At 54.2% G+C, this 27151-nt stretch overlaps 1 protein-coding gene across 1 annotated transcript; it reads left to right on the top strand.

Annotated features, from left to right (window-relative positions):
- The first annotated feature begins 455 nt into the window (after positions 1-455).
- Positions 456-27151, top strand: PAX8 (paired box 8). Its single transcript, XM_040623700.1, has 11 exons — positions 456-561; positions 2388-2580; positions 4415-4612; positions 5967-6055; positions 6356-6481; positions 6745-6920; positions 11008-11131; positions 11598-11804; positions 18737-18838; positions 25471-25557; positions 27020-27151. Exons 1-11 carry the CDS (start codon positions 456-458, stop codon positions 27094-27096), a joined length of 1485 nt encoding a protein of 494 aa, XP_040479634.1. The 3' UTR covers positions 27097-27151.

The raw sequence follows: 27151 nt of genomic DNA, 5'->3' as shown, positions 1-27151 counted from the left end.
AAATAAGATTTCAGGAGGGCTCCTGAGGGCCTGGGTCTCTAAGGATTCTAATCAGTCCTTCAGGAAGATTTAGAACAATAGTCCACACAGCTTCTTCGATAGAGAGACAGACAACGGTGGGTTGTTGTTTTTTTTTTTTTAAGACACAATACCCAATTCAGGTCACCTCAACAATGACACTTGGTTTTTTCAACCTGCTACCTTTCAAGAGGTGAAGAACTCCGCCTGTAGGAAACCTTGCTTCTAGATACAGAGGTCCTAGCACAGCACCTGGGGCTGGGTGGATGACGTGGCTGCCTAAGTTCTGGAAAATGGGGACAAAGCTGGGCGGTCTCAAGGTCTTGTCTGCCTTTGGGTGGCTGTCTGGCGCCCCCTTGTGTTCAGTGTGTGGACCCAAAGAGCCAAAAGACCACGAGGAGGGAGTGAGGGTCAAATGGCTAAGTCATTCTCCAAGGATGGCCTGTGGCCATGAGAAGCCAGTGGAAGGGGCTCAGAAGTGGGCCATCTGGGATGTCCTCCCAGCCGTGGTGGAAAAGCACGTGCTGGGACAAGCGGCCTTATGTGGGACAGTGGAGGTTGTGTCCAAGCTCACCCAGTTGCCTCCACCAGGGAGATGGGTCACTGTGTCCCTCTTGCTGGTATTTGGCCAGCAGGCTCATTCCTCCTGACTTAGTGCCCAGGCCAGAGACTTATAGCTTCTTTTTTGTTCTTTTAAGAGAAATTGACTGCTCCGCTGAAGCCAGCTTGGGCCCCCGAGGAGACATTGCAAGGCAGTTCTGAATGTGCTAAGTCCGTGGGCGGTAATGGGCACGGTGTGCCCAGCAGAGCCACTTCCCACCCTTGGCCATAAATAGTCCTTAACGGGCTCACCCAGAAGGTTTGGCGCTGGCTCTTCCTCCTCGCCTGCCCGTTCCCCCTGTCTCCCACCCCTGGAGCTCTGCCAGCCCAGCCAGATCACCAAATCCTGCCCTGGTATGAAAAGGTGTCCTTCATGCCTGGATCATGGCACCTTCAGCACAGGCTGCAGGCCAATGCCAGGCTTCCAGGACTGGTTCGGCCATAGAACAGGGCTCGACCCAAGAAGCACTGATGGAAGCCTTAATTCTTGGCTACAGCCTGGCTGCTCCTCATACAGGCTGAGTCACATACATCATAGAAAGCACGTCACTCACGCTCTCTAACCCCAGCCTCTTCATCAGCAAAAGGCGATCTCAGCCCCAGAATGAGCCTAGCCTGGGTCTCGTGATTTTTGAGAGTTGAGAATGTTGGTAACTCTAACAGACAAGCACCTTCTTGCCTCTAAGCCTTTGCAGCTGTTTTTCCCACTGCCTGGAACAGTTTCCTCCCCTCTCTCCTTCCCTTGGTGAACACCTCTTTACCGTCAGTCAAAGCATAGACTTCTTCAGGAACCCTTCTAGAGTCCCCTAAGCGTGGGCTTGGTCCCCACCAGTGATCCCCATAACCCTCTGCTTGGCCCTGGCCCCAGCAGTGGTCACGTGGTCTGGTAATTGGCTGTCTGTTGGTCTGGGCCCTCGCTTTAGTAAACCCCATGAAACAAGAACAGAGATCATCTGGGCACCTGCAGGGCCTGGTACAGTGCCCGGCACATGGTAGGCACTCAGTATATAGGCGCTTGACAAGATAGATGGGCTCAGAATGGAACACAGGCTGGGTCCAGAGGGCAGAGGGCAAGGCAGCAAGGCAGCTAAGAAAACGCACACACATCCACAGTGTGTCCACTGTCTGCACAGTGGCCTGCAGTCCACCATGTCATGTCCCTGGAGATCTCTGCCCGCCCTTTTAGTGCTCTGGCCTGTTAGAGAGAGAAGCCATGGGATCACTGGGGCTGGGAGCCTGTGCCCCAGCTCGACCACAGAATAGCTCTGCTTTTGTTCGTTTGTGTTCGTGTTTCTCAATGCACTTGCGCTGATAAAATCGGGCTCTGTGTTAAAAGGAAGAAAGACAAAGACAAACGTAAAGACCGCTGATTTAGTCTACGCCCTCATTTTACAGATAAGGAAAAGCAAGCCAGAGAGGAGAGGGGACGTTCTCCAGCATCACACAGCTCAGCACCAGAGTAGGAAGACCCAGCATCTCCAGCTTTTTATACACGTGTCAGAGGGAGGGACGAAGGTGGGGGGTTGTTATTCAGAGTGAAGGGCCGAGGGACTGAGAGGAGACTGAGAGGCCCAAGCGGTGCCCAGATTGCAATGTGTGCTCCCTCCGGCATCATACGCCACCCTCCCCTCTCCCCGACGGGAGCCAGCCTCCCTCTGCACCGGTGTCTCCCTCAGGCACCAGAGGGCGTGATGGTGAGAGTTCCCACGCACACGGTTGTGCACGCACGCAGCACCCACACCCACACCCACGCTGCCTGGTCCTGACAGCTGTTCCCGCAACTACTGTCTTCTTAGGCCATGGAGGGCTGAACCAGCTGGGAGGGGCCTTTGTGAACGGCAGACCCCTGCCCGAAGTGGTGCGTCAACGCATCGTGGACCTGGCCCACCAGGGGGTGAGGCCCTGCGACATCTCCCGCCAGCTCCGAGTCAGCCATGGCTGTGTCAGCAAGATCCTTGGCAGGTAAGCACGAAATTCAGCGCACGCCACCTTCCCTGCAGGGCTTGCCTTGGGCGGCCCACCTCGCAGCCAGACCCCTTCCCGGGGGCACTGGGTCCGTCCCAGTGTCCAGCTTCGGTCCTGGTGGTGCTTCCAGGCCTCCCCGCCCACTGCTCTTCTGTTATTTTCCTGTCCTTGCTTCTTTCTTTGTTCTTTTCTCCTTCCTTTCTTTTCTCCCTCTTGCTCTTCTCCTCTGCCCTATCTCTCATTTTTAGGGGCTTCTCTACTCCTAAAGCAGGAGAATCTTCTCCAAAGCACCCCACCCCACCCTGGATGAGACCAAGGGAAATGGAGCCGCTAGGGAGGGGACCCAGGATCAGAGGTGGTTCCTGCGATCCACCCCACCCCCCAGGGATGTCTCAGTGTGCTTCTCAAACTCTTAATCCCCAGAGCACCTGCACCGGAAGCACCAGGGCTCCTTGATGAGATGCGGAGCCCTAAGGCCTGGTCCAGACCTGCATATAAATCACAGCATCCACGCCGGGAGCCAGTCCTGGGTGCCGTGATTTTTAGGAGATGACCAGGCACCAGTTATGAACACTCACTCCAGAGCAGTGGTTCATCGCCCTGGCTGACTGTTAGAGTCACCTTGGGAAACTTAATTTAAAAAAAAGAAATTATGTCTAGGCCCCAGCCCACATCCATTAAAGCAGAACTTTAGGAGAACAGGCCCAAGTGTTTGTACAGTGTTGAGGCTCCTTCAAGGATTCCCATTTTCTGTACCAGAGTTCAGGACCGCTGACCCAAAGGTCAGGAGGGACCAGGAGCAGCAAAGCCCTGCTTCCGGGCTGACACAGCATAGTCTGGAGAGTCACTCCCAAAATGCCCCTGCGCTGGGGGACTTGGGGCTTTGCCTCGGCTCAGCGCACCTGTCTCTCTCACCCAGCTCATAGGTGGATTCAACAGGAGTTCTGGCTTAATGAGGCAAAGGGACCTGACTGTAGCTGAACCATGGAGAGCCCTGGCTTCCCGACTGAAGTTGCCAAGCGCAAGGGTCAGGAGAGGGGCTCCCAAGATGGGCTTCAGTGTCCCCGAGAGATGAGCCTGGAATGGCTATGACAGACAAGCAGAGTTTTAAAGAACCAGACTTTACTCTACAGTAGAAGAGACCGGAGAGTTTCCACCACAAAGAGGGGAAAGTTATCCTGACATAAGTCACAGATCTCCCAAAGCAGCTGTCTGGGGGCTCTGGGGAGAGGAAAAGTGGATAGCCTGGGAGAACAGGCTTGACTTAAGGGGCCGGATGTGGCCAGGGATCCAGGCCAGGCTGGCGTTCCAGAGTCCAGGGGGGGTGGTGGGGAGAAGGCAGGGGAGCAAAGGTGAACCAGTAAGACAGAGCAGAGGGCCCAGGGATCCAAGCTGGCTTCCTGGGGAGGGTAAAACCAGGATGGCCAAGAACGGCGAGTCACGCTTTAACCCCAGAAAGCTGCGTGGAGAACCCCGCCACTGTGATCCTGTGTGTGTGCACAGAGTACATGCAGCAGATTTCTAAGAAGGGAAATCTGCTCCGTAGGTGGCCCTTGGGGGAGCTCAGACGCAGGAGACTGGCTGGAGGGGAAAAGGAGAAGCCAGGTGTCCAAGGCGAAGTGTTTAGCAGAGGGTTCTGGTTTGGCAGCAGCATAAACTACTCATGCAAGGGGAACAGACCGTGCCAGGAACACCAAGTGTCTGAGGCCAGCCCTGGGGGTGCATTTTACCCCCAGAAGCCTTGGAGAGGAACGAGAGTCTCTGGCTAAGTCCCTGCCCGAAGACCCCACCTGCTTACTGGGTAATTCTTTGGGGTTCTCTATTGGAGTAGGTACTACGAGACCGGAAGCATCCGGCCTGGAGTGATAGGGGGCTCCAAGCCCAAGGTGGCTACCCCCAAGGTGGTGGAGAAGATTGGAGACTACAAGCGGCAGAACCCCACCATGTTTGCCTGGGAGATCCGAGACCGGCTCCTGGCGGAGGGGGTCTGTGACAATGACACTGTGCCCAGTGTCAGCTCCATCAACAGGTGAGAGGGACACAGCGGCCTAAGGTGGGGGGAGGGGAAGGGGGCAGGGCACCTGGGCTTTGGGGGAACCATGACGGAGACCCGAAGAAGGGCCTGGCTTGGGTGGAACAGAGCCTAGAAAGGGGCCTCCTGCTGAAGAATTCAGCAGGAAGCACCCCAGGCGCCCGGGCAGGTATCCACCCCTCCCCACTGCTCTGCAACACTCCCGCCCCACCCCACCCCACCCCCGGTTGTACTTCACCAGTTTCCCTCCTCACACGCTATATCCTCTTTATTTCAATAAAAGAATCCTGAAGTGACCCTTTCCTGGGCCACACGACCCCTAACCTGGCCCTCATTCAAGCATTCACTCAATTGTTTGGTCATTCCATTATTCGCTCACAGCCTCAATCAATCATTTACCCACTCATTCATTCCTATATACATAATTCATTCACTATGTGCTAGGTCCTAGGAACACACAATCCTGTCCTTTAGGGGCTTATAGTCTAGTGAGAAGACAGACACTAATCAAGTACTAATCAAGTGCCCCCCCACACAATTGTAAAAATGCGGCTCTAAGTCCTCCTAAGGAGAGGAACGTGAGGTATGTGAGCTGGCGTAAGGTGCTTGGTTTAGGAAGGAATGAAAAGATGTCCCTGAGCAAGAAACAAAGACTAAGAGTTAACTAGGAGAAAAGGGGAGCCAAAGGAGCTCTGAGACAGCACATGCAAAGGCCCTGTGGCTCACAGATCTTAGACAAGAAGCTGAAAGAAAGCCAGCAGATAGAAGGGGAGCACGAGGTGGGCTGAGTTGGGAATGTCAGTAAACACTGCCCTTTAGAGGTTGGTGGCCATGTCACATATTCTTGCCTGTGACCTATAAGAAACTTCACAGACTTTAAGCAGGAGGCTGACTTGCATTTCGAAAAGTCCACTCCGGTTACAATAGGGAGAATAGATTAGAAAGGGTCAAGAGCAGGTAGGGGGTGGCCAGTGAGTGATCCCAGCGGGAGAGAGCTGGTGGTGGCCTGCATTAAGTTGCTGACAGTGACATGCAGAGCAGAGTCAATGCTGGAAAGTTTATGAGGTCAAACCCACAGAACCTCAAGATGGCTTTGGTAGAGGAGAGAGGGAGGCAGATGTGAAGCCCCACCTGTATTTCCGCCTTGAGTGACCAGTGGAACTGATCAAGAAACAGCAACACTGGGAAGGACCAGGTGTGAGGAGTGAGGTCAGGGGTTCAACTATAGACAGGCTGTACTTGAGGTGCCTCTAAGATACCTAAGGGGCTCTCAAAAAGGCACAGGATCCGGGGCTGCGTGAGTCTTGTTTCCTCCTTCTCTCTCTAATAGGCTTTCTCATCTTCCTTACAGAATCATCCGGACCAAAGTGCAGCAACCGTTCAACCTCCCCATGGACAGCTGCGTGGCCACCAAGTCCCTGAGCCCAGGACACACGCTGAGTGAGTGCTGACCTGCCGGCACACTCAACCTCGCCCGCGCACACCCATCTGCAAACACACAGTCGCACGCGTGCCCACACAGACATACGTGCCGGCGTGGCCAGAGCCCTTCCGCAGGGACAAAGCCTCGCTGGGTCCCAGGAAAGACGCACTGACATTCGTGGGGGTCGGAACACTTCAGGCGGCCTCAACTCCAAGAACCCCTCGTGCCAGTGGGCCCCCTGACTCCTCCATAGTGGCAGCAGAGGCTCTGAGGGGTGCCCCCCGTTTGCTGACCCTCTCCCTCTCATCCCACTGCAGTCCCCAGCTCAGCCGTCACGCCCCCGGAGTCACCCCAGTCGGACTCCCTGGGCTCCACCTACTCCATCAACGGGCTCCTGGGGATCGCTCAGCCTGGCAGCGACAGCAAGAGGAAAATGGACGACAGTGAGTGTTGGGGACCAGGGGGCAGGTAGGGGGTGCAGGAGGGCAGTCCGCCCGGGCTCCAAGGGGACTGGTAGCTCCGGACTTTGCAGGTGCTGGCGACTCCCGCCTACAGCACATGGCCTGTCCCTAAGCTGGCCACAGTCCCAACGGCCTGGAGCTGGGTAATTCCTGTCCCTCTGCAGCCCGCGTCTGCCCCTCCACTCTGGCCTGGGGCACGGGTAGAGGGGTCCCCTGAACGCTTTCTCCCTGCCTGGGGATGCCAGGTGACCAGGACAGCTGCCGGCTGAGCATCGACTCCCAGAGCAGCAGCAGCGGGCCCCGCAAGCACCCGCGCACGGACTCCTTCAGCCAGCACCACCTTGAGCCGCTCGAGTGCCCGTTCGAGCGGCAGCACTACCCAGAGGCCTATGCCTCCCCCAGCCACACCAAAGGCGAGCAGGTGAGCAGCCAGGTAAGCGGCAGAGCGGTGTTGGGCAGGGGCCGCAGCAAAGCGCAGTCTCTGGAAGATTCCTAGTCAGTCTGCAGTCTCGCCACCCGAGCAACTTCAGTTGCACCAGTGGACTCAGGGCGCAAGCTTCACAGCTCCAAGCCCACACAGACTTCATTTTACCAGACCCCGGCACCTCCCTCCTTCTCCCTCCAGCCCTCTTGCCTTTCCTCACCCGTAGCCTCTGAGCTCCGCCCTTTCAGGAGCTCACCACCAGGCCGTGCCATCCCTCTGTCCTCCGGGGCTTCCCCACACTGCACGGTCAGGTCCCCCAGCTCTGAAGCGGCAGCTCAAAGCCTTACACCGTGACCTCGACCGACACCTCCAGCCCAGCTCTGGCCACTCACACCTGCACACCGTATGGCCTGCATTACTCACCTCCCGAGCATGTCGTTCTCGTTCACACCTCTCTGCACTGGCACACTGCATGCCCGCCGCGCAGAGCGCCTTTCCTTCCACCTTCCTGCCTGGAAAAGTACCTTCGGGCCATGATGACTCAGCTCAAGCATCACTTACCCTTGAATCATGCCCTGCCCCTCAGACATGCTTCCTCTCTCCCTCGTCTGTGCTTCTGTCCATCCAACACGCCATTCCAGTAACTTCTCACGGCGTGCTGTGATTGTCCAGTGGCCGAAGGGGTAGGCAGTGGGTTTCATAAGGCAGGCCAGCATCTTGAAGCATCTTTTTATTTTTATTTTTTTATCTCCGGCACCAACATTGTGCCCCTCTTAGAATAGATACTCAGTAAAGTTGCATTGGTGCGTGAGCCGAGAAATCCAGAACAATAAATTGCGAGTTACAGGGGAGTTTTTATTTCTAGTGCTCAGGACAGGTGAAATGGTTCATAGTGGGTCAGCTTCTGGGAAAAGCTAACAGAGATGTCACTGGTCTCCCCCCGCCCCGAGCCCAACAAAGACTCCACAATTCCCACAGAACTTCCAGAACTGCTGGCCCCCTCCTTTCATGTGGATCTGTCCACAGTAGCAGTGGCTTCCACCCCTCCCGCCTACCCGGGTCAACCAGCTGAGGAATTCCCTTAGGGTGGGTCTGCTCACCCCACTTTGCTCATGCTGTCATTTGATCCAGGAGTGAGGCAAGCCTTACGCCTTGAAAGTCCTGAGCAGGACAATGGGGACGATGCCAATAAGCCGCTGAACCACTGCCAGGACCGTCTGGGCTGCTGGGCCCACGCCAGCCCCGCAGCTGGGCAGGCAATCTGCGTCAGCGATTTTATCAGCCTGGGCTGTGGCCACCGCGAGGGGGTGCAGAGAAAGCTGGCTGTCAGCAGACCCGGGGAGAGGACCCGGGTGCTCAGCCGAGAGTCAGCACATGGCTCCCTGAGGGAAGTGGGGCTGCAGCCGTGGGCTCATAGGGAGCCCGCTGCGTGTGCAAGCACCAGCTGGCCTGCAGAAACCCTGCTGCTGGGCCCCTGGCACCCGCTGGGCCCCACAGCCATCTCCTGGCTCCATTGCTGAGCCCCCAGAGGGCCCTGCCTGATGACAGGGAGACCGAGGCTGGCACACGTGCCTGGGGGATTGTGGTCTTAGCCTTAGAGCCACAGGGACCTCGGGGACCACAGAGTCCAGTCTTTCCATTTGTGTGGAGACAGCCCAGGGCTGGGGAGGGTAGACAGAGCCTGGGGGAGCGAAGGGGTATGGAGCTCAGGTCTGCGGCCCTGGTTTCATTCAGACTGGCCTGCGGCACCATTGTGGATCCGATGCTTCTATGTCAGTTCTTACTCGAAGGCCGGAGAAAGAGAGTTTGAAGACCATGGAACTGCTCCAACCTCTCGTCCTATAGATAAGGAAACTGAGGCTCAGCAGTGTCCATCCATGATTCATTCCCTCCCTCAGCCCATCTTCTACTTGCTCATTCATTCACCCGGCTGGGTGGTGAGGGGCAGGGAGCATCCGGCCTGTGCCGAGGGCTCCTTGCGTCTGAGCCCCTGCCTTTCCTGCCTTTAGTGACTCAGACTGTGCTGTCAAAGGACACTGTGTGCTCTCACCTGGGCCCAGGAAGGCCCTCTGGCCTGGGGAGCCGAGAGAGGGAAGCACAGGTCCACACAGCCGACCTCGGGATGAGGGGGGAAGGCACAGCCATCTTCCCTATAAGATCAACAGGGGGGAAAGCATTCAACGGAAACGCCATGTGGCCTCGCTCCTGGTTGCTGTTTCGCCACCAGGCCCAGCCAGGAGTCACAGTTAGGAACAGTTCTTTGTCCTCTATTTTACAAGTGCAACAAGAAACAGATCAGCAGAATGTGAGCAGTAATGACAGAGACCAAGAATTTTGCCCCTTATGACTCACAAATAATACCTATTAGAACAACGTACTGAGCATTCTGTGCTAAGCATTTAACATGCGTATAAAAAATCTCACGTAACCCTTACATCAGCCTGGTGATGCAGGTTCTAGTCTCCCTGTAATAGGGATGAGGGAGCCATGGCTCAGAGGGTCTAGGAGCCCACGGCTACGTGGCTGGTCACTGCAGACGCAGGCCTCAAACTGGCCCACGTGCTAGAGCATTATGCCACTCTGCACCCCAATCCAAGTTCAATCCCAGGAAGAAATCCAGCCATCACTGGGAGGATGGGTGACTTTGGGGGGGATTGGGAGATTTTTTCCCCCCACTGACTAGTCTGGATTTGGGAAAGCTATAGGATTTTGAGTAGGTATTTGTTATCAAATCAACACATCCATAAGGCATTTTAAACTTTTCTTACATTCTCTAGAAATTAGGTATTTTGCTCAATTTCGTTAAGCCCGGCTCTAAGCAGCTCCGCCCCACCTTGAAGCAGGCCCCCCTCGGAAAGCATGGAACCAGAGCACCATTTAGTCAGTAATCGCGGCTCCATGATAACGGCGCCCTGGTGGCCTCTAGAATTGCCTGCAGCTTCCAAAAGTGCCCAGCAGGCAACCAGAAAGCGCTGTGGCCCCTTGGAGGACGTGGCTCCACGGAAATCACTGGAAGCAATTGCCTTTAGTGGAGCTGTTATGTAACCGCGAGCGTTCCTTGATTTTTCTGTTGCACACAGAGTGTGCTTGTGATGTGTGTGACCCACATGCAGGGAACAGGTGTGTGCTTGCGTGTGCTGTCTTGTCCCCTCGAGGGAGGGAGTCACTGTGAGGGGTAGTGCACGCTTGCCCATAACTGAGCAAGGGAGAAAGAAAACCCTGCAGGAAAAGAGGTTTTTGTTTTGTTTTGTATTGTTTTAACAAAATTAACCCCAAGGATCACCTGCCAGGGGAATCTGGATAGAGAGGAGAGGAAGACGATAGCCCCCTGTTCCGGTCCGGGGCGGGGAGTCACATCGGCGGCTCTCCTGAGGGAAAGAGCACCAGGGGACGTTTAGTCCCTGTGTCATTCTTGCCTGGGAACTTGCTTGTCTGGATTTCAGGCTCTCCACATATAAAACAGACACAACATTGCTTGCCCATGTCACAGGGCCGTCGGGCTCAGTGGGCAGGATAACATGGGCAAAGCTCTCATGTGTGCTCTTTGCAAACGGACTGGTCATGACGTCATCCAGTTGAGCGCACCGTTTGAGGACATGAGAGCCGGACCCCTTAGGTTTCCGTCCTGGCTCTGCCCCATAGGGGAACGTGCGGGTTTCGTGGCCCCCCGTGGCCGTGTTTCCTCTCTGGAGAGGAATAAACCCATGAATCAGGGAAGCACCCTGAACCGCGCCACAGGCAGACCGCTCCCACCCCGCTGCCTGTTCTCTGTGGCTCCAGACCTTGTGGGGAGACAGGGAAGGAGGTGGCCATCCAGCCAAGCCCTCAGGCCCCCAGCTGGCTTTGAATCCCAGGGCTGCAGGAGGGGAAGCTGTGAGCCAGGGATTGGGCAACAGTGGGGCTGCAAGAGGAGCAGGAGAATAAGACACATAAGAACCCATGAAACAGGCTAAGTTGAGTCCAGCATGCGTGGAAAGACGGGGACAGTGAGGAAGGGAGCGTTTCCGGGGAGATTAGGTCACAGGGCTCCTACTGAGGCCTGCTGCCTACGGCTTCTGTGCGCTGACTTCTCTTTGTTCCCCAGGGCCTCTACCCGCTGCCCTTGCTCAACAGTGCCGCCCTGGACGACGGCAAGGCCACCCTGACCCCTTCCAACACGCCTTTGGGGCGCAACCTCTCGACTCACCAGACCTACCCAGTGGTGGCAGGTACGATGCCTGGACTGTCCTAGGCCACGTGGCCCCAGCTGCACAGAGGGGCTGCAAGGCAGAGCCTGGCTGGCCCTGAGGAGGAGGGGGCTAGGGCCCTGGGCCTGCACAGGAGAGGTGGGCTGTGCGGGCTGGGCCTGCAGGTGGGTCCAGAGGGTCCTGCCTCATCGTAGCCCAGGGCCGCCTCCATGCCTCCTCGCTCCCCCACCGCCGCGGGGGAGGGGGGGGCACACACTGTCCTTCCACACACGCAGAGGCACAGCAGGGAGGCAGAGCTGCTCTCTTCCCCTCACTCACCCTGAGGAACACGCGCAGCCCCTCCCGCCACCCCAGACTCGAGAGGAGCACAGCCCCAGCGCCCCGCCCGCACCACCCCAACCCCCTACATCTCATGGCTGGGTTTGTGCATGTGCCCACCGCATCATCTCACACCCCTCTCTCCTTGTTGTCTCCCTCCCTCCGGCAGATCCTCATTCACCCTTCGCCATAAAGCAGGAAACCCCCGAGGTGTCCAGTTCTAGCTCCACCCCTTCCTCTTTATCTAGCTCCGCCTTTTTGGATCTGCAGCAAGTCGGCTCCGGGGTCCCAGCCGGTGCCTCGGTCCCGCCCTTCAATGCCTTTCCCCATGCTGCCTCCGTGTACGGGCAGTTCACGGGCCAGGCCCTCCTCTCAGGTACGACAGGGAGGTCCCGGGCCGTGCAGCTCTGGCGGGGGCGGGAGGGGGGGTCCTCAGGGCCGGACACCAGTCCCCTGCTTTGGGGTCCAGCCCCCTCTCTGGCCCTTAGCCCTGTCCACCATCACTCTGGCCCCTGAATCTTCCTTCCTGCAACTTTCCGACATGCCAAGATGTGGTGCTCTGTGCCTGCAAAGTCAGGAGGTGGGAAGGGCAGGCACTCCAGGGATGCCAGGAAGAGGGGTGCCTGGCTGATTTCTAGAAATTTGCCCCAAAACCCCATGGACAAGCAGGGATCTTAAGGTCAGGAGCCAGGCAGTATAAAGCAGTGAACAGATGGTCTGGGTGAGAAATAAAAAAGAAGGAAAAAAGAACTTTGGAGGGAACAAGTCATTGGCTTTTGTAGCCAATTTCTGGATCAAATTTCTGAAGAAAACAGAGGGTCCGTCCTCAGTGGGTCTCCATAGTGTAGCTCTCCTTGTACCCAGTTTAACAGGATCACCCTTGGAGAACACTGAGCGGAGTAACTTACCAACTTGAGAGATGGGAGAACAGGGGGACCCCCCATCAGGAACCTCATTGGCCTCAAAACATTTAAAGCTGGGAGCACCTTAGGGGTATCTAGAGGAAAAAATCTCCCATGATACCAATGGCAACCAGGCCCAGGAAGGAGAAGAGCCTGGTCAAGGTCGCTGAATAGGCATGTGGCATCTGGCAAAGTAAGGGCTCACTCAGCCTGCGTGCACCCCGTGGGTCAGGCCTCCGCAGACTGGGTCTCCCCGGCAAAAGGACATCAGCCCATCCAGCCAGGGCCCGGGCAGCAGCCAAAAGAGTCAGGGTGTCTGGCTTGGGCAGGAGGCCTGAAGTGGAGTGAGAAAAGGGAGCAGAGACCCATAATAGTCTTCAGATACCTGACAGGCTTCTCCAGGATGGCACTATTTTAGATGTGGGTCCAAGGCATTGAACTAGAACCCATGGAGGAAGCCAGAAGTGAGCCAGCCCTTCTGGACCGGTGGTTTTCAACTTGCTGGGCCTGAAATCACTCTCTTAAAATGACAGCTTTTATAGAAGCGAGGTATCTACTCTGTTTGAAGTAGGGACTCTGCCCCCTGAAAGCGCCTGGACTTGAAAACCAGCAAACCAGAAGAACAAGACCTCCACCTGCAGAGGGACCACAAGGTCATCTTATTCGAGTTCACAGACCCTGTCTTAGAACTGACTACATTTTCTGTCTGGCAAGCACCTGGGATTTTTATTCTCTGTGCATCCCCACATCTAATGTGGGAGGTCCTCTTGGAAGAGGCGGGCACAGAGGTAAAGGGTTAAGAAAGGAAGTCCAGTGTGGGGGCAGAGAGGCAGTGTTTCGGGGTATGGAGCAAGGAAGCAAATGTTGACTCAGAGTTCAAAATTTCAAAAGCGGGTGAAGTCAGCGGAGATGGGTCACTTGTTTTGACCAAAGTGATTAAAGGAGAAAAATCTGTGAGCTGAGTGGAATGATGTCAGCCAGAGAAAATGGGATAGGGAGGGTGCGAGGGGAGCCAGGGAGTAAAGGGACTCACATCCCCTGTGGGGTGGAGAGGCCCAATCACTGGATGAGGCCGCCTCCACCTGCTTCATGTGAATGGCAGGCCCCGACCAGGACGGCTGCAACAAGGCAGGCAAGGGGTGTCGTGTGGGCGAAGTGTGTGATAATGGGGAGCAGTACTTCAGTTACTGTGTGAGCTGCCTAGAGACTTGGCAGGCCCAGTTGAGTGGAGAGGCAAGGGCAGATGGCCGTGGAAGCGGTCTTGGATAGCGGTATGACGTATATTTGGAACAGCCCAGGGCAAACCTCCTACCCCACAGCCCCCCCACTTTCTCCCCACCCTGTCACCCTGTTAGGGCTTCAAGCACGCCCTATCAATATGCAGTCAAACCAGGGTGCCGCTTCCAACTCCTGTCAGTTCTTAGTTTAGTGGCCATGCCCACTCTCCAGAACAACCACAGGACTGGAAGGTCATCCACCACACGGGGTAAAGAAGCTGGCAGCAGACACCAGGGTGCAGAGCGTGGCCCCTGTGAAAGCCAGTGGGGGGCTGCGAGGCCCAGCCCAAGGGCCGAAGACATGGCAGGGGCTCTGAAAAAAGCAAGAGGTGCCCAGACATGGAGGGACTGGGTGCAGGCAGGTTGCCAAGAGCAGGAAGCAAGTCAGGGGTGCAGTTCGTGGAGCTGGGCCAGCTCCGTGGCTCGGGCACCAGGTACCCGATGGCTGGTGTTGACCTGGAGCTCCCTGAAGACTGTCCACGTGCAGCCTCTGGTCAAGAATGGACCTAAATGCCTACCGTGTGGCTGAGCCACGGTGAGCCGGCTGGGAGGAGATCCAGGGAGAAGGAAGGTTAGCAGGAAGGATCTCAAGAGTCTGGGGGGCTAGAAATCGATCCAAGGGAGGAAGAGGTGAACTTGAAAGAAAGAGAAGGTAGCCAAGACTAAATTATCCTGAGGTGGTGCTGCAGACAAGAGGACCAGGTGAGTTTTCATTCCAGATTCAGCTTGGCCCTCCTGGCTCTCCTCCTCTGAGTGGCTTCCTAAGGCCCCCCCCCGCCCCGACACACACACACACACACACTGCGGCATCACCCTCTCCCCCTGGGGTCACTTCCTCTCCTCGCCCCGTGGCTCTGATAGTGCGATTTCCAGGGTGACTGTCCTGGATCTCAGCTGTCCCTAATCAGCCAAAAAAGAAGCATCAGAGTTTGGGGAACAATAGGATTGCCCCCGATATTCCTGCCGTTTCCCTTCAGATGCCCCAGTCTGGGTCCCAGCACACTTGTAAGAGTGATATCGAGGCCGTCCCTGTCCCGGCTGTCCCAGAACTGATTCCAGCTCAGCTGATCAGAAAGCTCTGAGTTGGTTTTATCATCAAAGAGTCCATTACCCGCCTCCATTCTTTTGTGCGAAATTATATTTAGTCCTGCCAAAGAAATTTCTGGATTGCTATAAATTTTCTTCGCTATCAGAACAAGATAAGGAATTGAAAAGGGGTCACGTAGAGGGCAGACATCAAAGTGGGCAAATAAAGTTGTCTGAGATCACCTCTACCCTCTGAATTCCTCCGAGGAATGCTACCAATATTTGGAATATTCACCAATATTTCTGGGGTGCTAGTGTTTTCTTATAGAACCCCACTTCACAGCCTGCCAACATGGACCTGTGTCTACATCACCTTCTGAAAAATAGGGTCATGTTGGAAGTGTATTTAAGTGCAGAGGAGTTACAAACCAAAGAAAACACATGACGAAGAGCCTTAAAAATAAGTGAGTTAAAGGTCACGGTTAGGTCAAGTTGGAGCACGTCTACCTCATGGCTTCTGCGGTTTCATTTCTGAGAAGGTTGCAAGGTTCTCGGCTTTTGGGAAGAAACCACATATTTATTTATTTATTTATTTATTTATTTATTAGCGAGAGAATTTATTCATTTTTAGTGGAGGAGGGGCAGAGGGAGAGAGAGAATCTCAAGCAGACTCCCCACTGAGCACAGAGCCTGACCCAGAGCTCAATCCCAGGACCCTGAGATCATGACTTGAGCCAAGATCAAGAGTTGGACGCTTATTTATTTATTTATTTATTTATTTATTTATTTATTTTAAAGATTTTATTTATTTATTTGACAGAGACAGAGACAGGCAGCGAGAGAGGGAACACAAGCAGGGGGAGTGGGAGAGGAAGAAGCAGGCTCATAGCGGAGGAGCCTGATGTGGGGCTCGATCCCAGAACGCCGGGATCACGCCCTGAGCCGAAGGCAGACGCTTAACCGCTGTGCCACCCAGGCGCCCCAGAAACCACATATTTAAGGAACTGAAGCAAGTTTTGAGGGATTGACAAGGGAATGTAAGGTGAGAGCCATCCTGTAGAAACTCTTCCTCGGCTTTCCAGGAGGGCCAAGTTTCATGGACAGCTTTGGGGTCTGCTCCGGCACTTGATTCTCCCACTGGGAGAAAATTCTGGTGACCAAGGAGAGATGAAGATTAAAATCTCAGAATTTAAGGGAATGAGGCTGAGGAATTTATTTCCAAGAGCGGTCTAGGGGCTAGGGTCACAGGATGGGGTCCCACAGGGCAACTGTGACTAAATTGAATTGTGGCTTCAGGGAGCACGTGCCCCCGGTGCTCCGCCCTCAGCTGCAAAGCTCAAGAAGCATTAGGGTCAGGTGAGGGAGAGGGATGGAGGAGGGTGGGAGCAAGGGGAGTGCGGGACCACAGGAGCCCTGGAGAGTACCGAGGCCAGCACCAGCAAAGAGGTGGCCTGAGAGCCAAGACTTACCAGCTCACCTCCAGCCCCAGTCATGGTAGACACAGATGCAACCTCAGAATCCTGCTGAACACGGTGTACCAGGAAGCCCTATCAAAGAATTAAGTGGTACGCTGACCTTAATTTGCGATCTCTAACTTAACCTAGCTCTTCACGAGCCAGACGGGAAGATGCGATTCAGAGCAATTAAGCAGGTCGTCCCTCAGCCACAGCCTGGCTTGGATCTAGAGCTCTCTCTTCTCTCTCTCTCTCAGAGGAAGCAGGAAGCGGAAAGAGAGAAGGCATCAGGCCTGAACTGGCCACCACCCTCTTCCATCACTCTCCTCTGCAGGCACCTGTCCGCCGTCCGTACCCCTGCTACCCTCCCAGGCTTCTTGTCAGCCTTGCTCTCATAGGCTCCACACCTGGTCAGGCGCTTCATCTGAGGGCCGAGGGGGTCTGATAGCTCATTGTATTGCAGTCTTCTTCGAAGACAGAGCAGATTTTACCTTGCTATACCTCCTGCATATTTCTCCCTCTACTTCTAAATATACTAAAATTTCCTTGCCTCACCTGGGTTTCCAATCCCTCATTCGTTTGGACCTTGGGACCTGTAGAGTTCCAATAGATTGCACCCTGTTTGGTCCAGCGACAACCACAGCTGCACATTGTACTAGAAGTCAAACAAATTAGGAGGTGATGTTCATTTCTATGAAAACATTCACGCAGTTTTAAATAATGAACACTGATGGCTCATTTCAAATAGGATTTATTCTGTAATGGTTCCCATGACACGTAACAATTTATAGAATGTGTCCATTGCACTGATCAATGTCCACCCGTTGTGTGAAACCCTGGCTCTGAATTATGCTGGTAACACCACAGCGGCAGTAATAAGGAGCATAAGTCTACTCTTCTTGTTTCTCTCCCATTTTGCACATGAAGAAACAAGCTTGGGCACATAGGTGGCTGGTCTAAGGGCACTTGGAAAATTACTGTAGAAGCTGGATAAGGACTGAGGTCCTCTGGCTCCTAGACCTTTCCCTCCAGGGAAAGGTCAGAAGCCCAGAAGGCCTGGTCTTATTTACTAACCCCTAGGCTTGGCTTCACATGCTCATCTCAACTCATGCCCCATCTTGATTTAATGGCTGGCCTTGCTGATTTAGCATTCTTATTCACCGCTGTATCCCCAGTACTCAGAAGACTACCTAGGACATCATACTTACTCAATACATCTTTACTGCATGCACAAATTGTCTTCAGGAAATCTCTAGAAATCGAGGTAAGAGTTAGCCACTCCAGTATTGACAACTCGTAAGGTTCCATGGGACGTACCTTCCCTTTCATCATTCCTGGCCACCCCCTGAAGCGTTTGAAGCATGGAGGACCTGGGGCGGGGGACCTCAGGGAGAAAAGTTGGACAAGCAGGGATAGAGAGAGGACGACTTTGGCAAGTTGGTTGACGGGCTCACAGGGAGTCCTAGGAGAAGAAGCAGCCCTCAGTGTGGAAGATGCAGAGGCATTTGGGGGGAAATGGTCATAAGCGAACATAGTGATTCTCAACCCAGGATGATTTTACCCCCTGGGGACACATGGCAGTATTTGGAGATATTTATGGTTGACACACTGGGTGGGAACTGCTGTCGACATCTAGTAAGTAGGTACCAGGGATGCTGCTGAACGTCCTGCGATGCGCGGGGTGGCCCCAAAGAATTATCTGGCCCCAAATGTCAATAGTGCTGAAGTTGAGAAACTCTTGGAAACAACACCAAGCACTGGGATGACCAAAGAATTCATCATTCACACCGGGGCATTTGGGAGTGAAATGGACATTATTAATAAGTACGCCGGGACGGTGGATATAACCGGGACAGAGGGGAGCAAACCAGAACGTATTGCCGAGAATCCTTGGGTGAGGGAGAGTCTGATCTGGGCCCGCAGGAACCGGCGGCGGTGGAAGAAACTCACCCAGTCATACAGAGCATCCAAAATGGGAAGGCTCAACTTCCAGGTGTAAGAAAGGTGGAGCCAGGGAAATTGGGTCTCTACAGAGCTGCCTCAGTGCCACCAAGGCTAGGGCATTGCCCATAAATGAGTAAGAGAGAGATGGGTGTCTGTTTTGCTGCAAATGTGGGTTTTTTCTCCCCCTCAGGAATGGAGTTGACAGATGTGTGGTTCATGTTCACGCGTAAACACGAAATATCTCAGCCCACATCTCCCTTCTAGGTCAGGGAGAGCCAATAGGTTTTGTGTCCTTGACAGCTCTGGTAGGTTGTGTCCTCCTGGAAGGCCGGCTTGAGGAAGAGGAACGCCCTCTCTGGCCCACTGGAAAACAGTACAGTGATCTGTTGGCACTGTCTGCCCCAGGTCCTACAAGGGGAGTCAAAGGTAATGGCCAAAAGGCCACACCTGTGCCATCCCCTTGTAGGGCCTCGTTCTTGATCCTCAGAGCTGGGGCTGGACGAGCATGAAGTCTGAGTCCAGTGGCCTCTAATGTAGCACTTAGGCCAGCTGTGACACTGGGGAGATAATAAAGACCCAGAAGACCACCATAGCCTCCCTCCAATACCATGACATTTTTATGGGTGAGTTAGGATTCGCCTGCAAGACAGGAAGTGCAGGAGCCCACGATGGCCTAACTAATGATTTCTTGCTGTATTTTCCCAGGGAGAGAGATGGTGGGACCCACGCTGCCCGGATACCCACCCCACATCCCCACCAGCGGACAGGGCAGCTATGCCTCTTCTGCCATCGCAGGCATGGTGGCAGGTAAGGAGAGGGGCTGCGCAGGTGGGGAGCGCTACGAACAGGAAGCGTTGGCCAAAAGTAGAGCAAGAGGGGATAAGAGGCAGGGTGGGTCCCGTGCATAGACTTCCCAAAGGGCATTGAAGGACCCACCAAAGGGCACATCTTGTAAATGCCTCCAGCCAAGATGTCACTGCAGTCCTGGCTTCTTTTTTTTTTTTTAAGATTTTATTTATGTATTCGACAGAGATAGAGACAGCCAGCGAGAGTGGGAACACAAGCAGGGGGAGTGGGAGAGGAAGAAGCAGGCTCATAGTGGAGGAGCCTGATGTGGAGCTCGATCCCGGAACGCCGGGATCACGCCCTGAGCCAAAGGCAGACGCTTAACCGCTGTGCCACCCAGGCGCCCCCAGTCCTGGCTTCTTAACGCTCCTGCGCTCAGCCTCCTTCTTCCTACATGCTCCCAGATCCCCCATGCTGAAATGGGCAGGGCTGAGACAGACCAGTGTTCAAATCCAAGCTCTGCCACTTTTTCCCCTGACCCCACGAGCCTTGATGGAGAGCGCTGCAGGGCTCCGCAGAACAGTGCGAGCGCAACAGCAGCCTGGCGCTGGAGGAGCCTGTGGTCTCCCAGCTATTTCCCTCTGATGAATCTGCCTCCCTTTCTGTAAAATCTGAGCACGCATGGTGTTGGTGATGCTGATGAAGAAGATGGTTGACATATCCCTTCCTTTACACCCCACCCTCACTCAACCCTGTGTGGGTGGGACCCACGTTCTAGGTACCCCAAAGGTACTACAGGGAGATGAGCTGGGAGGATTTCTCCACCATCGTTTGGACTGTTCTGGATTCCTGTCTGCCAGTCCTTTGGGTTTCTTTATCTACCAGCATGACCGTTGCTCAACAGTGAGCCAGGGTGTCAAGGTCTAGGCAAGTGAGGAGGACAAGGGGAGTTTCTTGGGGCGAGTCGCACTCACTCTTGTAGGAACCATAGGGGAAGGACCCAAGGGTGGATAGGGCAGAATAGAACCCTGTCTACTCCCTCAAGAGGCTCTAGGAACTGGAGCTTCTGGAACGGGCTCTGAATGGGGGCCTCTGTGACCCCCATGCCAGCTGGGCCACCACCATGGCTCTGACCCCAGAGACTTAGCACGTCCACCCAGGCCTGCTTCCCTCCCTCCCTGGCAGGGCTTATTCTTTGCCCACCACCCACTCTGGGTGACGTGCGCTGAGGCAGGTGGGCTGGGCTCTCCTGGGCAGGGGGGAAGGGAGAGGGGAAGGAAGGGGGGAGGCTCTGCACTCCCTGGGAGCCTGCTGAGCCGGCACTTGTTGCTGCCTGGTTACCGTGGCAATGTGCTTAATGCAGCGTTGAAAATACAGAATACTGACTCCTCTCTCCCTCCTGGCCCTGGACTCCCTCCCTCCCTCCTTTCCTCTTCTGGAGCGTGAAATGAGATTGGTCAAGATAAAAAAGGAAAAGATTCGGTTATTTTTTTAAGAGTGTGGATAATGGGGCCTCTCAATCAAAATCCCAGGCTCCAGTCGGCTCCCCCCATCCCCCTTCCAACCTCTCCACCTTCCCCTGCCGCCTGCTTAGAGGAGGAGGAGGAAACATAAAGCACAGGGCTTTTCTCTTAATTATGAATCATTCCCTGGGGCCAGGCCCAGGGCAAGGGGGTCCTGGGGCCTGGAGTATGACCTGTGAGGTAGCTGGAAGGTTTGGGCCTCTCATCAAAGGCCCCCAGGTGTTTGCAGAAAGATCTCATCCTGAGTGAGCGTTGTGGAAAAAATAAATAGCACAAGTACAGCACCAACTGCCAGTGAATTGCAAAAGGGGTGTGGGCCTTGCCTTGCACGGGACACGGGCTCCCCAATAAGTTATGTGTAAATCAGTTTTCGGAAAATGCAATACTATTTAAATGCATCGTCTGGTTCCTAGGAACTTCATGGTGCAAATGAATTCTTTAGGATTTTTGTGTGTGTGTGCCAAATATTATTTGTCCATCTCTTACCAGTAGCCACAGTCTTCCAGTGGGCTGGATGGCGACTCCTTCCATTAAAATTAATAAGCCTTCACGGAGCCCCGACTGTGTGCGAGGCACAGAACACAGGCTTAACGTAAGGCATGCCAATGACGCTCTTCAATCACTTGTGGAAGGAAGGCAAAGATCATTTATTATGCACTTCTGTGTACCAGGTCATTCATAGATAGAACTTTCTTGTTTAATCCACGCCGTAAGACTAGGAGGCTGATGTTATTCTAGTTGGGTATAGATAAGCAACAAGCTTAGCGTGCGCAGGGTCTTAACGAACCATACTATGTGGCTGAGGTGCTCAAACACAGGTCCTCTGATTTCAAATCTAGGGCTCCTTCTACTGTACCACACTGCCTCGCACCATGCCCGAAATAACAACACAGACTGTAAGAAAGCGACACAAGAGCAGGACCAGGACAGACTTCTCTTAGCCACTCATCTTCTGTTTTGCCTTCTCATGGTTGTCGTTGTCGTTGTTGTTCCTGCCCCATTAACAGAGTTGATGACCCTCACACCAGCTCTAGAGCTGAACTGGCAACTCCAGACAGATGGATCCATCCATCCATCTACCCAGCTTTCCAGCCATGTACCTTTAAACACATTTTTCCATCCATCCATGCATCTTCTTACCCACTCATCCATCCTTCCATCATCCGTCTTTCCTTCCATCAATTGTTCCTTCTGTCTATTCATCTATCCATCCTTTCTTACATCCATCCATCCATCCATCCATCCATCCATCCTTCTACCCATCCACCCATCCTCCCATCTATCCATATATCCGTCCACACATCCATTGCTTCATCTATCCATCTTCCCATCATCCATCCTCTGTTCTCCAGCCTTTCGACCATTCTTGCATCCTTCCATCCATTCACCACTTTTTCACTTAACAAATACTGGTTGAGTATCTTTGGTATAGGAGGCTGGGGGATATAGCAGTGAACAGGGCAGGTCCCTCTATTCATGGAGTTTACAACCTAATAGTGGAGAAAAAAGTACAGTAAACAGGTCAACGAATGAATAAACAAGATAATTTCAGATAGTGATAAGTGCCGTGAAGATAATCAAGTAGGATGATGTCATCAAGAGCCACAGGGAGAGGAGATAACTACTTTAGATTGGGTGAACAGGGGAGACCTCTCTGAGAAGGTGTTCAAAGTGGTCAGCCAAGTGATGAACTAGAGCAGACCATCCCCAGCCTAAAAGAACAGCAAGTGCAAAGGCCCCGAGGCAGGAACTAGTTTCTCATGATCACACGTAAAAAGGGGGTGAGTGTATCCAAGGACAACAAGTGAATGGGGAAAGCACTACAAAATGAGGGGATTTGGGGAGTGGTTGGGTCAAATTTTAAGACTACTCAGGCTGCTGGGAAAACAGATAGTAGATAGTCAAAAGCAGAAACACAGAGACCAATTAGGGGAGGGACAGTTTGCAGTAGTTCACTCAAGACGTGACAGTGGGGACGCCTGGGTGGCTCAGTCGTTAAGCATCTGCCTTTGGCTCAGGTCATGATCTCAGGGTCCTGGGATCGAGTTCCACATCAGACTCCCTGCTCAGCAGGGAGTCTGCTTCTCCCTCTCCCTCTGCCACTGCTGGTGCTCTCTCTCACGCTCTCTCTCTCTCAAATAATTAAATAAAATCTTAAAAAAAAAAAAAGAAAAGGAAAGGAAACACATGACGGTGACTTGGGCTGGGGAGGTAGCAGTGAGGGAGGAGAAGAGAGACACTGAGGATATGTTAGTGGTACAGCCAACAACACTTACTGGCGATTTGGCTGTAGGGGTTCCAAAACAGAGGCTACAAGGATGACTCCTCGGCCACGGGCTTGGGAAAATGCATGACTGGGGTGGTGGCAAGTAAATATGTGGGAGACCAGGAGAGGAAGAGGTAGAACGTGTGGCAGGTGGAGATCAAGAGCTCTACTGGCCATAAGAGGATTGAGACACCTCCAAATACCCAGTTTAATAAGTCAGTTGGTACATAATATATGTCTGAAGTCAGGGAAGAAGTCTGGCTAGGGCATAAATTTCGGCCATCGTACTGAGCTGTTATTTAATGCCAAGGGATCAGACAAGATCCCTAGAAAGAGAATGTGGATGGAAAATCACAGAAGGCTCAAAACCAAGCCTTCGGCCTTTAGAGCTCAAGCAGAGAAGAAACCAGCAAAGAGAGTGAGTGGGAGAGGACAGTGGATCCGGTAGCGAAGGCCTCACGGAGCCCAAAGGCGTAGAGGGAGCGATGACCTGAATCACAGTTGGCTAGGAGGTTGGGGGGTGGGGGGAGTGGGCATAGAAATGACCATTAGAATGATCGGGGTGATGATCGGGGTGGAAGTCGTGGGATTTCGGGGGATCAGCACTGGCCCAGCTGGGCGGGAATGAGGAGGGGAGGGCAGAGACCAGGAAGCACAGAAAGGGGCTGGTAGCCAGAGGTGGGGCAGAAAAAAACAATTTGGAAAAAAGAAGCTGGGAGAGCATGTTTGCTGGCTGGAGGAAGTGGTAAATTAGGAAGGGAGCGACGATGAGGCATCAAAAGAAAGGATAGATGGTAGGGGCCAGGACCTTGGAAAGGTGGGTGGGGTGGGATGCAGAGCAAGGAGGATGGGTTGGCCTTTTGTGGGCCCAGGGACCTTTTGTCCATGCGCACGCGGGCAGGGGGACAGATCTGGGGTGGGAAGATGCTGTGCCCAGACGTGTGCCACTTCCCGAGCCCCGAGCCCTTCGCCAGCTTCTGTGTGGCCGAAGCCCGGAGGTCCTTGGTGAGTGTGTGCTCAGTGAGGGAGTACGCGGGAGAGTGAGTGAAGGCACGAGTAAGTGAGCAAACGAGAGGGAAGCATTGTGTGCTTTCCACCTCTCCTCCTCGTCCCTCGGAGCCAGCAGGGCACCGGGTGGAAGGAAAGGCACGGGGGCCCTGGCTTCCCCCTCGGGTGCTCTGAAACCAGGCAGTTCTGGGGTACACTAGCAGTAAATGGGGACCAGTGAGCATTGTGGGATACAAGAAAGACCCCTGGAGTAGGAGCTGGGGGCCATGGTTCTAGTGCAGGCTCTAATTGAACACGGGACCTGGGGTAAATGTCTTTCCCTCTCCGGGGAGCAGTTTCTTCATTTGGGATCCTCTGTTGAGCTTTATTCTAACACCCGCCTAATGGGAAAATAATAAAAGCTAGCATTTCTGGAGTGCTTTTTATATACCAAGTGTGAGGCTCACCATTTAATGGATATTATCCAATTTAATCCTCCCTAAACCCCATGAGATAGGGACAATAATTCACCCCATTTTACAGATGAGGAAATCAAGCCTCCAAGAGGTGAACGGACTGGTCCAAGGGTACACAGTGGGGAGCAGAGATTTGACTCCAGGCAGGCCAGCTGAGAGCCAGGCAGTTTCAAGCTTCCTACCAGAGTCTGTGAAAGGGAGGGGGAGCCGCAGAGGGCACTTAGCTCCTAATAGCAGATGAGGTTTGAAAGGCAGTGTGGACGTACAGGGGATGGTGGTGTCGGCAGGGACCTGGCTTTGTAGAGGGAATCGGCTCAGAAGCACATAAAGGGATTATCTGGAATTCAGAGTGAAGAGCCCTAAGGTCAAGTTCTGCTCTGCCATTTACCAACGCTGTGATTTGAGGCAAACCGCTTAATCCCGCTGCACTCCAGCTTCCTCTCCTATAAATTGGTGGTATTAATGGGTGCTTCATAGGATGCTCGTGAGGATAAAGGGGCCTAGTGTGTGGGAAAGCATTTTGCAGACTTTTAAGCTCCCTACCAAGTAGCGATGGTAATGGAGTGGGCTGCTCGGGTTTGTTGCTCTTGTTTAAGGGAATCCTTATGTGATTTCTTTGGTAAATCGTTCCTTCGGAGAAGCCAAGAATCCACTCACAGGAGGAGGTGATCTGATTTACTTTGTTTTGGTACATGCACTGAGTTTGCTTCAAGTGGCAGACTTGGAATATGGGACGCGGATGTCCTCGGAGCAAGTCCCAGGACACAGATTCCCCAAGAGGTTGGTGCCCTGCAGGGCTCCTCCCTCTGCTCCTTCCACTAATACTCAGCACCCCTCCCCTCCCCGCCACCGCCTCACACACCCCCATCCCTAACAATCTCAGACCTAGGGAGGCTAACAAGCCTTACACATGCTGATGCTTTCTATGGCTGTTTCTGACCCTCTCACTCCCTTTGGCCCGTCCTGGAACGGCCTTCTGTCGAAGGTCTACGCAGCAGAGAAAGTGGCTAGAACCTGGGCCCTGGAGTCACAGCATACCTTCCAAATACCACCCAACCCTTCGGCCCCGTGAGCTTCTGCAGATTTCCAAGCCTTAGCTTCCTTACCTGGAAAACGGGCTTTATAACACCCCACCTCCCTCCTGGGGTAGCTGGGACGACTGAGGGCAGGGCCTCCAGTACCTGGCGATAAAGGGCCCTGTCCAAAATGATGTAGACTGAGGGGCCCTCAAAGGGTGGATCGAGGGGCCTCTGAGCTCACCTTGTCCCTGCCCTGGCTCTCCCTGTCTCCCCCTGCCCCCCAGGGCTCACCCAATGCCAGCCCTGCAGACCCTTCGCCCCCACCCCAAGCCTACATTGGCATGTCCACCTCACAGGCCTCTCACCTGTTTGCCTCCAACAGGAAGTGAATACTCTGGCAGTGCCTACGGCCACACCCCCTACTCCTCCTACAGCGAGGCCTGGCGCTTCCCCAACTCCAGCTTGCTGAGTAAGTCCCCCCAGGGCCCTCTGCTGTGTGGGGCAGGGTGGGGTACAAGGCTGGGGCAAAAGTCCCCCTGAAAGGCAGCTGGGAGGCCCAGGTTAGATGGAGGGCCTGGGGAGACAGGTGTTCTTGGCAGGCTGAGCAGCTGGAGGGAAGGCAGAGCCCCTGGTTGTTCAGAGGGAGAAAACACAAGCGGGAGACCTCTCCACGTCATTCTCCCTCCTACTGCCTGAGGCCATGTGTTTGCGATCTGTTTTGTCTAAGATTCGGGGCTCAGGCCGTGAGGGGGCAAGCGCGGACTCTTGCGAGAAAAGTCTCAGAATGGACTTCCTGCCTTCAGGGGCTCCGAGTCCAGCAGCAGTGCACTGAGGCAGGGGCGCCCCACAGGATGCCAGCTGCCCTCCCGCCTGGGAGCGCACCATGGCACACGAGGCCGTCCCGTCCTACACGTTAACCATCTCAGTGGCGCACCAGGGCTCATTACCCCACACCAAAACCCCTACACGGGGATCCTTTGTTCACGTTCCCAATATTTGGCTTGAGAGGTGGACACCCTCCAGGAGGGAAGTTCCAAGAGTGAGCTATGGGCTGCTCTTCACCCCCTCTTACCCCGGGGCCATGGGCTGGGTAGAGAAGCTTTTTAGGAAGCCAAGTCCCATAAATGGGGAACTTGAGGAATTCCCCTAGGGTCTCCCTGAGTGATGACCTTGAGGGTCTCAGAGCAAACCTGAGTCCAAGAGAAGCAGTGAAGCAAGTGTGGCCCACCCCATGGGCACCATCACAGGCCTGGCAGGACCATCCATTTCCCAAGAACCCCCTCTCCTGCCATAATCTCCTGGCATTCCAGAAATGACCAGGAGTGTGGCTCACCTGGGCTCTGTTTGCCAGATGGGTTCAACTCCAAGCCACCTTTCTGTTCAATTTCGCCAGAAGGGGTGAGGGTGCTGAGCCGGACCTGGGGGCAGGGCTCTTCCCTGCCAAGCCCACATGGGCTGCCTGTCCCACGGGTGGACAGAGCCTCTCCATGGAGGCCCTCAAATGCACATTCCCCTTGGCCAGTCAGGATTCTAGTCCTTCTGGGCCCTAAGAGGAAGATCTCTGACCTCGCACTGTTTGGGCAAGGTTGGGGAAGGCCCCGGGATCCCCCAGTGTGCTTGGTTCTTCAGGGTCCCAGCAGTAACTGCTCTCAATTGCCCTCTCCCTGAAATGAGGGTGTTGAAGGTCAAAGCAATCATGGGAGGAGGGGCAAGAAGCCACAGTTCTCATTCTGGCCAGAAACCCAAAGGTGAGGCCAGAGAAGGAGGAAATAGGGCCAGAGAGGAGTTAATCTTTGATGATCAGATAGGCCAGAGGGGTAGATGATTAACTCGTGTTGTCTTCAAGGTTCGCAGATGGAGGAGAGGCTATGGTGCAATTTCCCCTTCTGACCAGCAGTGTTGTTATTATTATTATTTTTTAACATGTCCAGGTTCCCCGTATTATTACAGTTCCACATCAAGGCCAAGTGCGCCACCCACCACCGCCACGGCTTTTGACCACCTGTAGTTGCTATGGGGACAGTGGGAGCAACCGAGCACCAGAAGGACTTGGCCGGGGACAG

Source organism: Ursus maritimus, unplaced genomic scaffold (genome assembly GCF_017311325.1).
Source record: "Ursus maritimus isolate PB19 unplaced genomic scaffold, ASM1731132v1 scaffold_6, whole genome shotgun sequence".
Classification (NCBI taxonomy): domain Eukaryota; kingdom Metazoa; phylum Chordata; class Mammalia; order Carnivora; family Ursidae; genus Ursus; species Ursus maritimus.
Note: the sequence above shows the minus strand (reverse complement) of the source record. Positions and strands in the feature narration are given on the sequence as shown.

Coding starts and splice junctions, on each gene's coding strand:
- PAX8 (XM_040623700.1), top strand. CDS start 456: ATGGCCTGTGGCCATGAGAAGCCAGTGGAAGGGGCTCAGAAGTGGGCC. Junction 562..2,387: donor GCTGGGACAAGCGGCCTTAT/GTGGGACAGTGG, acceptor TGGTCCTGACAG/CTGTTCCCGCAACTACTGTC. Junction 11,805..18,736: donor GGGCCAGGCCCTCCTCTCAG/GTACGACAGGGA, acceptor GTATTTTCCCAG/GGAGAGAGATGGTGGGACCC.